The sequence below is a fragment of the Amia ocellicauda genome, chromosome 23 (genome assembly GCF_036373705.1).
Source record: "Amia ocellicauda isolate fAmiCal2 chromosome 23, fAmiCal2.hap1, whole genome shotgun sequence".
NCBI classification, from domain to species: domain Eukaryota; kingdom Metazoa; phylum Chordata; class Actinopteri; order Amiiformes; family Amiidae; genus Amia; species Amia ocellicauda.
In genome coordinates this window covers 6,936,416-6,949,876 of record NC_089872.1, presented here as the reverse complement: position 1 = coordinate 6,949,876, position 13,461 = coordinate 6,936,416, and the positions used below count along the sequence as shown (strand labels likewise).

At 46.1% G+C, this 13,461-nt stretch overlaps 1 protein-coding gene across 2 annotated transcripts in view; it reads left to right on the top strand.

Annotated features, from left to right (window-relative positions):
- sptbn1 (spectrin, beta, non-erythrocytic 1) overlaps positions 1-13,461 on the top strand; it is a 103,697-nt gene that overhangs the window by 82,877 nt on the left and 7,359 nt on the right. For both annotated transcript variants that reach the window (XM_066697215.1, XM_066697216.1), the window contains 16 exons: positions 451-653; positions 1,921-2,011; positions 2,825-2,971; positions 3,659-3,922; positions 4,727-4,951; positions 5,553-5,642; positions 5,945-6,223; positions 6,397-6,527; positions 6,805-7,009; positions 7,226-7,600; positions 8,039-8,283; positions 9,920-10,058; positions 10,245-10,329; positions 11,051-11,247; positions 11,757-11,863; positions 12,266-12,329. In XM_066697215.1, the coding sequence (XP_066553312.1) occupies positions 451-653; positions 1,921-2,011; positions 2,825-2,971; positions 3,659-3,922; positions 4,727-4,951; positions 5,553-5,642; positions 5,945-6,223; positions 6,397-6,527; positions 6,805-7,009; positions 7,226-7,600; positions 8,039-8,283; positions 9,920-10,058; positions 10,245-10,329; positions 11,051-11,247; positions 11,757-11,863; positions 12,266-12,329 (2,847 nt within the window). The remainder of the gene's footprint in view (positions 1-450; positions 654-1,920; positions 2,012-2,824; positions 2,972-3,658; positions 3,923-4,726; positions 4,952-5,552; positions 5,643-5,944; positions 6,224-6,396; positions 6,528-6,804; positions 7,010-7,225; positions 7,601-8,038; positions 8,284-9,919; positions 10,059-10,244; positions 10,330-11,050; positions 11,248-11,756; positions 11,864-12,265; positions 12,330-13,461) is intronic.

Below are 13,461 nucleotides of genomic sequence, written 5' to 3'. Positions count from 1 at the left end.
CAATTTACTTTTTTTTTTTTTTTTATATAGCCACATGCATGTCACTAGACACTGAGAGGACGGTACAGCAAGCACTCTGTTTGTCCCACTTCTGTTTCCCATTTGCTGTCTTTCGATTTCTTAACCGATTGCTTGTGTGTTGAATGGTAGTTGAAACAAGTAGTGCTGAAATCTACTGGGTCTTTTTTTTTTTTTTGCTTTATTTTGCACGTTTAGAGAAATTAATGGAACTAGACACAAGAGCCGAGCTTACCAAGGCCTGACCCACTTTTCCGTTACGGGTTTTATTCAGCACGCTCCTCGGATCAGGGAAGTGGAAGCTCGGAAGCTGTTGTCCTTTCTCAGTTCTCAGTTGCTCTCCGGTCCTCGCTCCCTGTTCGGCGCTCGGCGTGCTGTGTGAGGGCAGTGCAGTCATGCAGCTGCTAATGAGTCTTGCCCTTCCCTCTGCAGGAGTACGTGCTGGCACACACTGAGATGCCCACCACCCTGGAGGCTGCAGAAGCCGCCATCAAGAAGCAGGAGGACTTCATGACCACCATGGATGCCAACGAGGAGAAGATCAATGCCGTGGTGGAGACGGGCAGGAGGCTGGTCAGCGATGGCAACATCAACTCTGACAGGATCCAGGAGAAGGTGGACTCCATCGACGACAGGTACCCACCCCTGCCGCCGGACTTCACCTTAAATCACACTTTTCAAGGTCCTCGTCCTCAAGATTTAATTCAGCCAGCTGTTGTTTCAGGCTAACTGTGAGAAAAGGGCTGCTCGGAATGTGAGTTTTGTAGTTTCCTTATATTGATTTTGTGGAAGGACATGGACTTTTTTATAATGGATCCATGTGAGAAAAGTCCACAATGATTTCAGTCACAAAACAAACGTTTTCATTTGAATAACAATTAGAAACTGCCGGGCCAAAGTTGGACAAAGATTTACTCGTGTAAGTGCAGCAGTTTAATATAATTTCATACGTTTTGCAGTTTAAGAGGAATTACGGGGGCTTTTTGCAGACATTTTGTGTCGGTAGATAAGCTGCATGTTACAGTAACTCTGATAAACATATCAACTGCCCTTATTCATTAGTAAATCCCTTACCAGGCCTGGGCGTCATTTGTGTCCTGCTGTTTCTGAGGTGCTTGAATGACATAAAACAGACTTAGTTTCACTAATAGCGCTTAAAGTTGCACTTCTTGTCAGCTGTACATTTTCTGAGTCATTCCTAAATGCCAAACTGTCCCAAAGCGATCAGAAGTTGCATGAACTTCTGTTTTCCAATTTGCTAATTTTGTTTTCAGTTCCTGGGCTAATCTCAAATTATCAGAAAGGGTTCAGGGTTTGTGCTCAGGCAGTGTCTGAAATGACAAGCCCTCAGGATGGCACCCTGACATTAACCAGATCAAAGCTGCAGTGAAACTGTGAAAGACTAAGGGCAGCATTTAAAAAACAATAAACAAACTTTTTGGCATAAACTATAACAGCCTCTTATTGAACAAGTGTTAAAAGGTCCTAGTAATGCACACATAGGTCAGTTGTCTGCAGGGAATAGTCCTTTAGTGTAGGTAGTTTACTGGGCAGCATAGTGATGGAATCGGACATTTTCTTTAGTGGTTCAATCGATTTCCATTGAACTGCAGCTACTTAAACTAAAAAAGCTTAAATCCTTATATTGAAAAGCTTACACATTTATAATTTTTTCACCCTAAGTGTGTTTCGATGCAAATATACTCCACAAATTAGGTAAACGTGTTCAATAGGCAGCACCTGTAATTTATTTCTTCCAAAATGTAAAAAATGTACAACATGAAATGGCTCTCAGCTTTTCAGTGGGAGTCTTGCTTGCAGCCCTGCAATGTGAGCAAGTGGCATTGTATCTTCGTTCAAAGCTCCTAACACAAATTCATGTGTGTGTGCGCATGTGTACAGGCACAAGAAGAACCGGGAGGCTGCCAGTGAACTCCTAATGAGACTCAAAGACAACCGAGACCTGCAGAAATTCCTGCAGGACTGCCAGGAGGTAAGCTGCCACATGTTGTTAACTAACTAGCACTCTGAAGGCATGGAGAGAGAGGATTCACTCTCCCTCGACGTGCTGACGGTTCAATGGCTACAGCAGGAGTCGCCTCACGTCTATGTCAAATGAGACTCACCCTTTCAAATACAAGGCAGGGGTGGATGGGCATGACTCTCTAGTCGGTGGAATAGGTTTTAGGTTAAGATCTTTTAGGTTCCGTTAAAACTAGCCAGTTCGTCTTTCATTATTTTAACCGACACTGAGAAGTTGAATTCCTGCTATACTAATTAACATATCCTCCTTACAATTACAGAGGACACAGATATTTAACCACCTTATTTCCAGCCACACAAAAGCAGCTGAAATCTGATCCCACACATTTGAATTGGAGGCTAGCGACCCTGCACATTTTGTATTTATTTTTTCTTTTCCAGAAGAACTCATGTCTTGAACTCATGTCTTGGCTGCGAGGCTAGGCACGTGTGAACAGAATAGTAAAATCTTAGCCTGGATAGCAAGAAAGTACGACACAAATGCCCCCGCCCCAATATGAAACCTTGCTGTGAGCCTGTAATAATTTTCCAAAATGGTTCATTTGACGTAAATCTTGACTCGAGAGCGAGTTCAAGGCGTTAAATAATTTCAAATAGAAGGGTTGCTGGAGAGGGTGCCAGTGGGGAGTAGAGGTAAACTGGGATTATCCCCCAGGGGAGAGGGCCAGTGCAGGATAATTGGGGCCCGTGTAAGTGAATCCCAGCAGCTCCTTTGACAGAGACGCTCAAACTGCTGCGTTAATTGCTCCTCTCGTCTGTGCAGCTGTCCCTCTGGATCAACGAGAAGATGCTCACGGCGCAGGATATGTCTTACGATGAAGCCAGGAACCTGCACAGCAAGTGGTTGAAGCACCAGGCCTTCATGGCTGAGCTGCAGTCCAACAAGGAGTGGCTGGACAAGATTGAGAAGGTACGTGCCTGACTGGGGATGAGGCTTTGAACGCAGTATTCCGACAAGTTCAGGTTCAGTGCTTTCCCTTGTGGGTTTGTTTTTGTTTTTTATCGTGTCACGGGATTTGTGTTTTTCCTGGATTCTGGGCGTGGCTTTGTGGTGTAGTAGGTAGAGGTGCATGATTAAAGTCTTTGATAGCCTTTGAACACCCCTCATACACTTCACCAGTCACTGCTAGGTTAAAGATTGATGAGAGTCGAGATGCTTTTGCTTCTCTTTGAGGTTTTCCCTAAATGCAGAACTAGAGACTATAGACTCTTACATGGCAGTTGTATTGATTTTTAATTAAATTTTTAAGTGAATATACAGAGGATTTATGAAATTGAGTTACAATGCAGGGTACAATGTATGACCGAAGATTGTGAGTCAAGGTTATCATTATCATATTATAAAATCAGCCTAGTTTTGTATATATGTATATATTTTTTGTTACGTTAAAAAGTATACATCTATGAACACACCCCATATGCTTGGAACTGTTTGGAAATAAAGGTTTTGAACAGGTTCACCTATTGTTACAGTTGTCTCTCTATGTATTGCCATTACTTACAGAAGTGTCATAGTTTATCGTTCACTGTGTCCCATTTGGACTCGTTGGCGGCCTCTCTGTGGTAGTGTGTGTGACGGCTGGCTTTCTCCTTGTAGGATGGCATGCAGCTGGTGGCGGAGAAGCCAGAGACGGAGGTGGTGGTGAAGGAGAAGCTGTCCGCGCTCCACAAGATGTGGGAGGACCTGGAGTCCACCACCCAGACCAAGGCCCAGTGCCTCTTCGACGCCAACAAGGCAGAGCTGTTCACCCAGAGCTGCGCCGACCTGGACAAGTGGCTGATGGGCCTGGAGGGGCAGATCCAGTCTGACGACTACGGCAAGGACCTGACCAGTGTCAGCATCCTGCTGAAGAAACAACAGGTTGGTGTGCCCCCCACCCCCTTTCCTCTCCCTGAGATTCCCTTTGGGGGCATTAAGCACTGTGAATGGCCCAGTCTTACAATGTGGCTCCCCCCCTCCCCTGCAAATGACCATACATTTGTTTTGGTTCCCTGTTGATGATTTCAGTGTGCATGGCTTCTCCCTGGGTGATCTTTATAGGGGCATAAAGAGATATAGATGGATGTTGATGGGGAAGCCTGGGTTATGTCAGTCCCAGTTCCACTCCTCCGTCTTGCCTTTTATATGCTGTACACTGACATCCACAGTTTCATCAGGAGTAAATTGAATTTATTATATGGTTACATTTTGTTACAACGTGTTAATGGGTTATAGACACTGACGCCCAACTGTTTATTCTGAGGAGCTTCATCACTCGCTGAGATGCTGCTGGAATTTTAAAACTAAATTGTAATGAGTGTATATTAAATCCGAAGAGATTCTTAGTGGAGAACGGTGGAGCTAAAAAGTGTAAGTTATTATGCTCTTAAGTGTGTGTGTGTGTGTGTGTGTATAAATACACACAAAGCAAGGAGTGCTGAGGGGCAAATTAACTGAATGTTGCATAATCCCCCTCTGGTTACATAATCGCTCTCTCCTTTCAAGTGAGGAGCGATGCCGCCGTGTCTGTGGCAGTGTGACGTCTCTGTGCTGAAAGCTGCAGCTCCCCCTGTATGTGTGTGTGTGGGAGCTGGAGTGTGCCCGAATGAATGCCTGAGCATCTGAGTGAGCTTTCCTCCTGAGAGAGTGGAATCTCACCCTGCTTCCCCCCTCACCTCCCTGTAGATGCTGGAGAACCAGGTGGAGGTGCGCAAGAAGGAGGTAGAGGAGCTGCAGAGCCAGGCTCAGGTGCTCAGCCAGGAGGGCAAGGACACGGATGAGGTGGACAGCCAGCGCCTGGTGGTGGAGAAGAAGTTCCAGGAGTTGCTGGAGCCACTGCGCAAGAGGAAGAGCAATCTCATGGCTTCCAAGGAGATCCACCAGTTCAACCGAGACGTGGAAGATGAGATCGTGAGTATCTGTGCCTGTGGTGGCCGCAGAGGGGGGCACGGTCTGCCATTTAATCTCCCCCCACCAAGCAGGAGGAGGCCCTGTGCTCTTTACACTCATTTTGGCACAGAGCTGCTCTCTCCAGCTGGCTTTAGGGGACAATGACTTTCTATTTAAAGTTAAAGCCCTTGTTTTCTTCAATTTCCTGCAGATTTTATGTAATAGATCGCTTTCACTGAACCAGTTTTCAGGAGCTTATTTATAGCCATGACAAAAAAAAATTAACTGTCATGATTTCCACTGGGCTACGATTTGAGAAGCGAATACATTTTCACCTCGGGACGCTGTGAATGTGTTGTTACTCTGTGAACACTGCTAAACTCAAGAGGGTTGAGACGAACTTTCCTCTGTATCCGTTTCAGCATCTGCTGTTGTATTGAAACAATAAATTGTGAGTCTAGTAGTACAATTTACCTTGTAGCTTAATTTGAGGAAGATTGTATATATGTTTGCAATAGTAAGAGTGTGGTGACAGAATACTGAGCTCAATTTGCTGTTCTGCATGGAAAAATGATTTAGTTTTCTGTGTTCTGTATTATATAAAACTTAATTTTATTTTTAGCTCTGGGTTGAAGAGAGGATGCCAATTGCAACTTCCACAGACCATGGTCACAATTTACAAACTGTACAGTTACTCATCAAGAAGAATCAGGTAAGGAAACCCAGACATGCCAAACTGAAGTCCAAACTAATGCAACGCTGTTCTAGAGACAAAACCAAAGACATCCATCACTGCATCGCTTACAGGCAGCAGCATTATGTCATATACGCCTACACATCCCAAATCGCTTAACGGTCACACCCAAGCCACAGGACTTGGCAAACGGTTAGAAACAACAGGAAACAAAAACACAGTGGAAAAATATTGGTCTAACCCCGCTCATGTTCAATGCCTTGTGTTGGTTTGGGAATGCTGTCCGGTGACATGTTGGCTTTTAACCCTGTGAAACCCAGACTCTCCAGAAGGAGATCCAAGGCCACCAGCCACGTATCGACGACATCTTCGAGAGGAGCCAGAACATCCTGGGCGAGGACAGCCCCAATGCGGATGCCATCCGCCAGCGCCTATCCGACCTGCAGCAGCTGTGGAGCCTGATGATCGAGGAGACGGAGAAGAGGCACAGCCGGCTGGAGGAGGCACACAAGGCCCAGCAGTACTACTTTGACGCCGCTGAGGCTGAGGCCTGGATGAGTGAACAGGAGCTCTACATGATGTCAGAGGAGAAGGCCAAGGTTTGTGTGCCTTTTCATAACTGCTGTTCAGCCATTGATTCTTCAGTCCTGTTGTCCTCTATCAGCTCTAATTGGTTGTGTATCACTGACCCCAGAGAGCTGGAACAGGGAGGAGCACCACTCTGCACTTGGAGAGTTTCTCATTGAGTTCTCTGCCTCCCCCTCTTTTTCAGGACGAGCAGAGCGCTGTGGCCATGCTGAAGAAGCACCAGATCCTGGAGCAGGCGGTAGAGGACTATGCCGAGACGGTGCACCAGCTATCCAAGACCAGCAGGGCCCTGGTCGCCGCGGGACATCCTGAAAGGTTAGCCCTAGCTCCACCTCTCACCTACTTCTGACCCCCCCCAAAGTTCACAGTGAGGAGGCGTGTTCAGCAAAACACGTTGCTCTGAAAGTTCAGCAATACAAGTAGTTCAGTCCCTGTGCAGCAATTGCCAAAGCTGTCGGTCAGAAGAGGCCTGTCCTCCTGTCCTTATGAAGGGCCCTAATCTTTGGGTAGGAGAGGATCCAGCAATAGCCTCCCGTCTGTGATTGCAGCGCACATGCTAACTGTTGACCTCTCTGTGCTCGTCTCCCCACAGCGAGAGGATAAGCATGCGTCAGTCCCAAGTGGACAAGCTGTACGCTGGGCTGAAGGACCTGTCAGAGGAGCGGAGGGGGAAGCTGGACGAGAGGTTCCGGCTGTTCCAGCTCAACCGCGAGGTTGACGACCTGGAGCAGTGGATCGCCGAGCGCGAGGTGGTGGCCGGCTCCCACGAGCTGGGCCAGGACTATGAGCATGTCACCGTAAGGCATCCTTTCACCTACCAAAAGTTTATGAAGTCATTCTCTGTCTCTGTTCCTCCAGTCTCCTCCAGATAAAAATACGTCCTCTTAATAATGTCATCTTTTTCTTTTTGGTCAGGTAAAACTTTTGGGTAGTTAAAAAATTGAGATTTCAGTAAATAATTTGAATGTTTCTTCAGTTCTCTCTCTGATCATTTGATGTCCTGTCTTGTCCAGATGCTGCAGGAGCGTTTCCGCGAGTTCGCCCGCGACACCGGCAACATCGGGCAGGAGCGCGTGGATGCCGTCAACCAGATGGCGGACGAGTTGATAAACTCCGGCCACTCGGACGCCGCCACCATCGCTGAGTGGAAGGACGGGCTGAACGAGGCCTGGGCTGACCTCCTGGAGCTGATCGACACCAGGACGCAGATCTTGGCCGCCTCCTATGAGCTGCACAAATTCTACCACGATGCCAAGGAGATCCTGGGGCGCATCCTGGACAAACACAAGAAGCTGCCCGAGGAGCTGGGCCGAGACCAGAACACGGTGGAGACGTTGCAGAGGATGCACACGACCTTCGAGCACGACATCCAGGCCCTGGGGACGCAGGTACGCACCGTCAGAAACGCTTCTAAATTTTAAATCCGCCAAAACACAAACCTCTGGTCTCAGACTTGACATTAAAAAGCGAACGTTGATGCTTCCACACTTAAGCAAATTAAGAGACCACTCAACATTGATTTCTGAACTTTGACTGGTCTCTTAATTTTTTCCAGAGCTGTATATATTTTTTTCCCCCTTGAAGACCATTTGGACAAAAGCCATTAGGAGATTCTGTCCCTACTCCATCAAAGGTTGATAAGTTTACCTTGTATTGAATTGAATCTTCCTCACCTTTTTAGTAAGCACTGTTTAAGACACAGTTGAAGCCAGGGGGACATTTTATCAATACCATAGCATGAGATCACGTGTAAATCGATGCCATGGTGGAACACAAGGGTTGGTGAGTGGGCATCTCGGTGCTATAATGGCTGGTGTCTTTGGCAGGTGAGACAGCTGCAAGAGGACGCTGCCCGTCTGCAGTCGGCCTACGCTGGGGACAAGGCAGATGACATACAGAAGCGCGAGAACGAGGTGTTGGAGGCTTGGAAGACCCTGCTGGATGCCTGCGAGGGACGCAGGGTGCGTCTGCTGGACACCGGGGACAAGTTCCGCTTCTTCAGCATGGTGCGGGACCTCATGCTCTGGATGGAGGACGTCATCCGCCTCATCGAGGCCCAGGAGAAGCCCAGGTACAGGGGCCCTGGCAGGGGCAGCACCAGCACTCCCAGAACCCTTTTATGTATACAAATTTGGAAGAGGCCATTATTAATTGAACCTACTAGCTGCCACCAACTCACACTTTGCAAGATTGTCATCACAGTCTTACAGCTATAGTTTGTGTTTAGAAACAAGACCGCTCTGTAACCCTGGTCCTGAGGAGCGTTAGTGTCTTCTGGTTTTCCAAGCCGGGACATTTGCAGTTATCATTAACTGGTAAAAAGAGATCAATACTATAGACGATGTAGGGGACATGGAAAACGAACGAGTGCTCAGTGTGGGACTGTAGTTTAATGTAGGTTAAAATAGGAAGCGTCTATTCTAAACCGATGGCTGTAAAAAGGGAAAAATAATCAACACCTATAAGTGTAAACCTCCAGATTAAACTGGCCACATGCAGCCCCTGAGTCACAATTACTGTAGGCGGTGTTGTGTGAAACACCCTGTCCTCTCTGCACAAACTCTGCTTGAGGGAGTTAACACACAGGGAGTGAATGTTGCGTTACAAATCCTCGTGAAGGTGCATAAACAGGGAGTCGGGAATATAAAAGAAATCAAAGCCAAAGCTGCTTTACCTCAGCAGTTTACAAAAAGCTGCTTGGCTTCTGTCCATGAGACTTATTAGAATTGAGGAGCAGTTCTCTCATCGCAGCTCCCTAGTCCTGGTAGTGCTTTATCAAAAACTCAAAACTGCTTTTTACATGTAATCAATGGTTCCTGTATCCAGCATGCAATTGTACCGAATCATCATAATTTGCTTAATTAAATAGAGAAAGTGTCTCAGGTAAGAAACAAAGTTTAGTCTGTTTGGCAGTTTTTGTATTGGAGCATTGTATATATATTCTTCACCAAAACACCCTGAGAAAACCATGAAATCAGTCCATTGACGCAAAGAATCAGTCCTCGTCAGCAGCAGAGAGCTTGTCTGGAGGGAACACACAAAAAAGAAAAAACAAACCGGAGACCCTGCTGTCTTCAAAGACTACTCCAGCTCCCCTACTCTGTCCCCCCTACTTCCAACCAAATGCTCCACAAGGAGAAAGCTTTCAGATGCCTCAAGCGAAAACCGTAATTGTCATAATAACCAGAGCTAGCATTAACTTTGAACATTACACTGCTGAAGAGAACAATAAAAAGAAAAGTTTAACTTGTAAAACACCTGCTCTTTCTCTTTGGGTTCTCATCACTCAAACATTTAGGCGTCTCTGACTAATTGCATTCGATTTAATTACATCTTGATCAGGAAGGACTACTGAAACTCGAGTCGGACGTTCACAGCGTTGTTTGACGGGCAGACCTTTTTACGGCTATCGGGTTACTTGCATTTCTTGTTGCCGTTCACGCGATGCTGCCTCAGGTGTTGCTATGAGAACAGTAAGGACTATAAAGAGAGAGCGACCGAAACCATGGCTGCAGCGGTCTTTAACCGATTCCCCCAGTGGATTGTGTTGTTTTCAACCTAGGGAAATCATAGTTAGTGATTTAAATAATTAGTCATAGGAGGTCAATGCGTGAAGACGTATAGTCTAATGCTATCGTTTCAGACCAGTGCTGTCTAAGTTGTTTTGGTTCTTATTCTGTAACTAAGAGTAACCCATTCCTCTGCAGGGACGTTTCATCAGTGGAGCTGCTGATGAACAACCACCAAGGCATAAAGGCTGAAATCGATGCCCGTAACGACAGCTTCACCACCTGCATTGAGCTGGGCAAGTCTCTCCTGGCACGGAAACACTACGCCTCAGAGGAGGTAGGCCTGGCACGTCGCTGTGGGGGCTGTGATTTTCCTCTCGGACACAAATGCAGTGTTGCAGCTAGAGAAAACGGGCATTGCTAGAAATTGCCCTTTTTATGGCAAAACGTTTGTGTTGACTCCGATTACTTTGGTAACATTGTAACATTCTCTCCAATAACCCTCTCCCTCTCTCGCTTACAGATCAAAGAGAAATTACTACAGCTGACAGACAAGAGGAAAGACATGATTGACAAGTGGGAGGACCGATGGGAATGGCTTAGACTGAGTAATTTGTTTTTATGTTTTCCCCGTGTAACTTTTGTTCTTCTTACGTTTAGGTAGAGTTTCTCACAGTCAACCCATTCCATGCTTTACATGATTAGTGATGACTCTTCACACGTTGCTTTTGCGTAGTCAGTCAGCGTGAGTCATTAGAGACTCACAGCAGTGCGATGGGGAATGAAGCCAAACCCAGTGGCATGTGCGGGCACATTGTGACTGTAGTTTAACATCTTAATCTTACTATGTATATCTTCCATTTGAGATTTCTGAATTATACCACATACAGATACAAACCTGGCGCAGTGAAACCATGTTTAAGATGGGGCATGCTGGATTGAAAAGAGTGGGAAACCCTTAAATCTTAAAGAGAAAAGGAGGCCATATTTCTTAAAAATTGTACAGTTGTCCCTCTTTTATTATGTCACTTGAACACCACATCCTGTATTGCCAGTTTCCTCTCTTGGAAGGGCTTACACTGGTGTTTGGGTTAGTTGTCTCAATACCTTCCCCTATGTAACAACAACCCCAGCTGCTGCTCCAACGCTCTTCCAGGGCTTGGTCATGTGATGAAGAGCCCAACGCTGGTCTCTGTCTGCTAACCTGTTCTGTTTCTAAACCACTGAGGGTTTAATTACATCTCCAGTGTTGATAAACTGGATTCAACTATCGTTCTCCCACGCCCTCTGACCTGTGCTGTTCTCTCCTACCCCCCTGCAATATCCCAGTTTTGGAAGTGCACCAGTTTTCGAGGGACGCCGGAGTGGCAGAGGCCTGGCTGTTGGGGCAGGAGCCCTACTTGTCGAGCCGGGAGATGGGGCAGAATGTTGATGAGGTGGAGAAGTTGATCAAGAGGCACGAGGCCTTCGAGAAGTCGGCTGCCACCTGGGAGGAGAGGTTCTCTGCCCTGGAGCGCCTGACCACGGTGAGAAAATGAGGGTTCGTTTGTGTAGGTGTGTTTGGTAGCTTTTAGGGGACATGGGGGATAAAAAATGACCACTGCCATAGTAAAATGCTGAATCTAAGGCTGCAAGTGCATGGTCTGACATAAGGGACTGCCAAACTGCCCAACACAGCTGCCAAGTTCTGTCTGACGGGGCAAGTGAAAATGTTAGCTTGTGTCATCACAGCCAATTTGTATACATCGGAAATGGATATGAAGTATTATATGTAGTGTAGTAAAGCATATAAGATATAAAGTATTTGTTTCCGATGACGGTATTTGTCACCCAGCAGTCCTTGTAGATCGCCAGAATGCTAGATTAAGTGGGTCTTTTATGATTTTGTAAAATGTTTCCTTTTCGCGTTTTCAAAATCAGTTAAAGTAGCTTGCCATATATGGCCGCTATAGTGTTGTAAGACACCGGAAAGTTGGAGCTCAGTGTTAAGAGCGAGTAGTCACTGACGTGTGTGTGTGTGTGTGTGTCCCTCTAGTTGGAGTTACTGGAGGTGCGAAGAATGCAGGAGGAGGAAGAGAGGAGGAGACAGCCGCCCTCCCCGGAGCCCCTACCTGCAGCCACAGACTCGTCCCCACAGCAGTGGTAAGTGGCCCCGGCCTGAGAGATTACACAGTCCTCTGCCACCTGGACAACATGGTAAACCAAGTACAGAGTCGGGAGCAAAGGGCCACATGTGGTTGTTGGTCACATACCATAGTCATGTAACTGGGACTGTAAACCCAGTAAAGTCCCTCTGTATTCAGAATGGGGTGTAAAGAAAACCGTCAATATTAACAACCTGTCTTGCAGACCTGAATAAAACTGCAAGAACCTACTTTCCAGAATAAAATCTTGGTACACATTTAGTACACTTTTTAGGAGTTAATATTGGCATTTACTGAAGACATCCCTAAAATGGACAAAGATGTGGATGTGTTTGAAGCTGATCATGGTCACCGGTTGGACTGATGCTAAGAGAAGGCGTGTGCTTTTGTCTGTTCACAGGGAGGGGAAGGAAGGCGAGCAGATCTCTCAGAACGGGCTGCCCTCGGACCAGGAGTCGCCCCGGGTTAGTTACCGCTCCCAAACCTACCAAAACTACAAAGGCTTTCAGAGCAGACGGCCCGGTGGCGAGCGGCCCCGCTCAGGACTGTAACGCAGCACAGAACAGCTTGATTGTTGTAGGATGTTAACCAGCCCTCCCTGTCCTTTCATCCCTTAGCTTTCTATTGCAGCTGATCTTACTGCTCCTTCTCCTGCTTCTTCTTGATTTGTGTTGACTTTACTGTGAATCCAAGTTCTCCTGCAATGAGAACAACCCAAATACCTTTATTTCACATTTTTCCTTTGCTAGTAACTGAATGACACTTTTCACTGATTTGAATTTCGCCTGCTGTTCTGTTTTGAGATGTAATCAGTTGTAGCAGTGACTAAATCAGTTAAATTAGTTACTCAACAAAGATATTTGTAGTGTCACTAGATGTTAGGGGTAAAATAATCATTTTATATTGTAAAAATACATTTGCAAGAAGTGTTATAAAGCCTAACCGGTATTATATAGTTCTTAACACTAAATATTGGTCTGAAAATTACCAACGTATACGAATGGAAAAGGGACAATTTCAAAGTGCCTTACTCCACTGTGGGAAATAAATATATTAAACGCAGGAAATATTATCTTAAATTTGTCTTGGTTTACTGAAGAACAGAAGGTCCTTATTTCCCCAAAATATGGTCCTGTGTTGAATGTATGCACTGCTTACAGAAAGTGCAGTGGATGGTTAGGGATGACAAACAGGCAAGTGGTTTAGGTGAGACACACCCATGGCCTTCGTATTCTTCACATTGCACTACCATATACTAGAACAAGCACACTGTCACCTCTAGTCATTCCAGGGTTGTACTGCTGACACTGACACTCGTGTGCTCCCTCCCGAGCCCCCAGCCGGCAGCAGTGGAGTGGCAGAGTACAGTGCTGTTACTCAGGGTGTTGGTCAGTGGCGAATCTTGAGACCGTGTGTCAGTGTAGAAAGATTGGATATGAGCAGTAACTGTATGGACCCATCACCATGGCAATATCTGTATTCCTATAAACATGAATTTCATTTTAATGTTTTGAATTTATTTCCAGTGTCTCTTGCTACACAGTTCTCCTCTTCTATCTTAATTTCTTACCGTTTTTCCTATAGCTGACTCATATG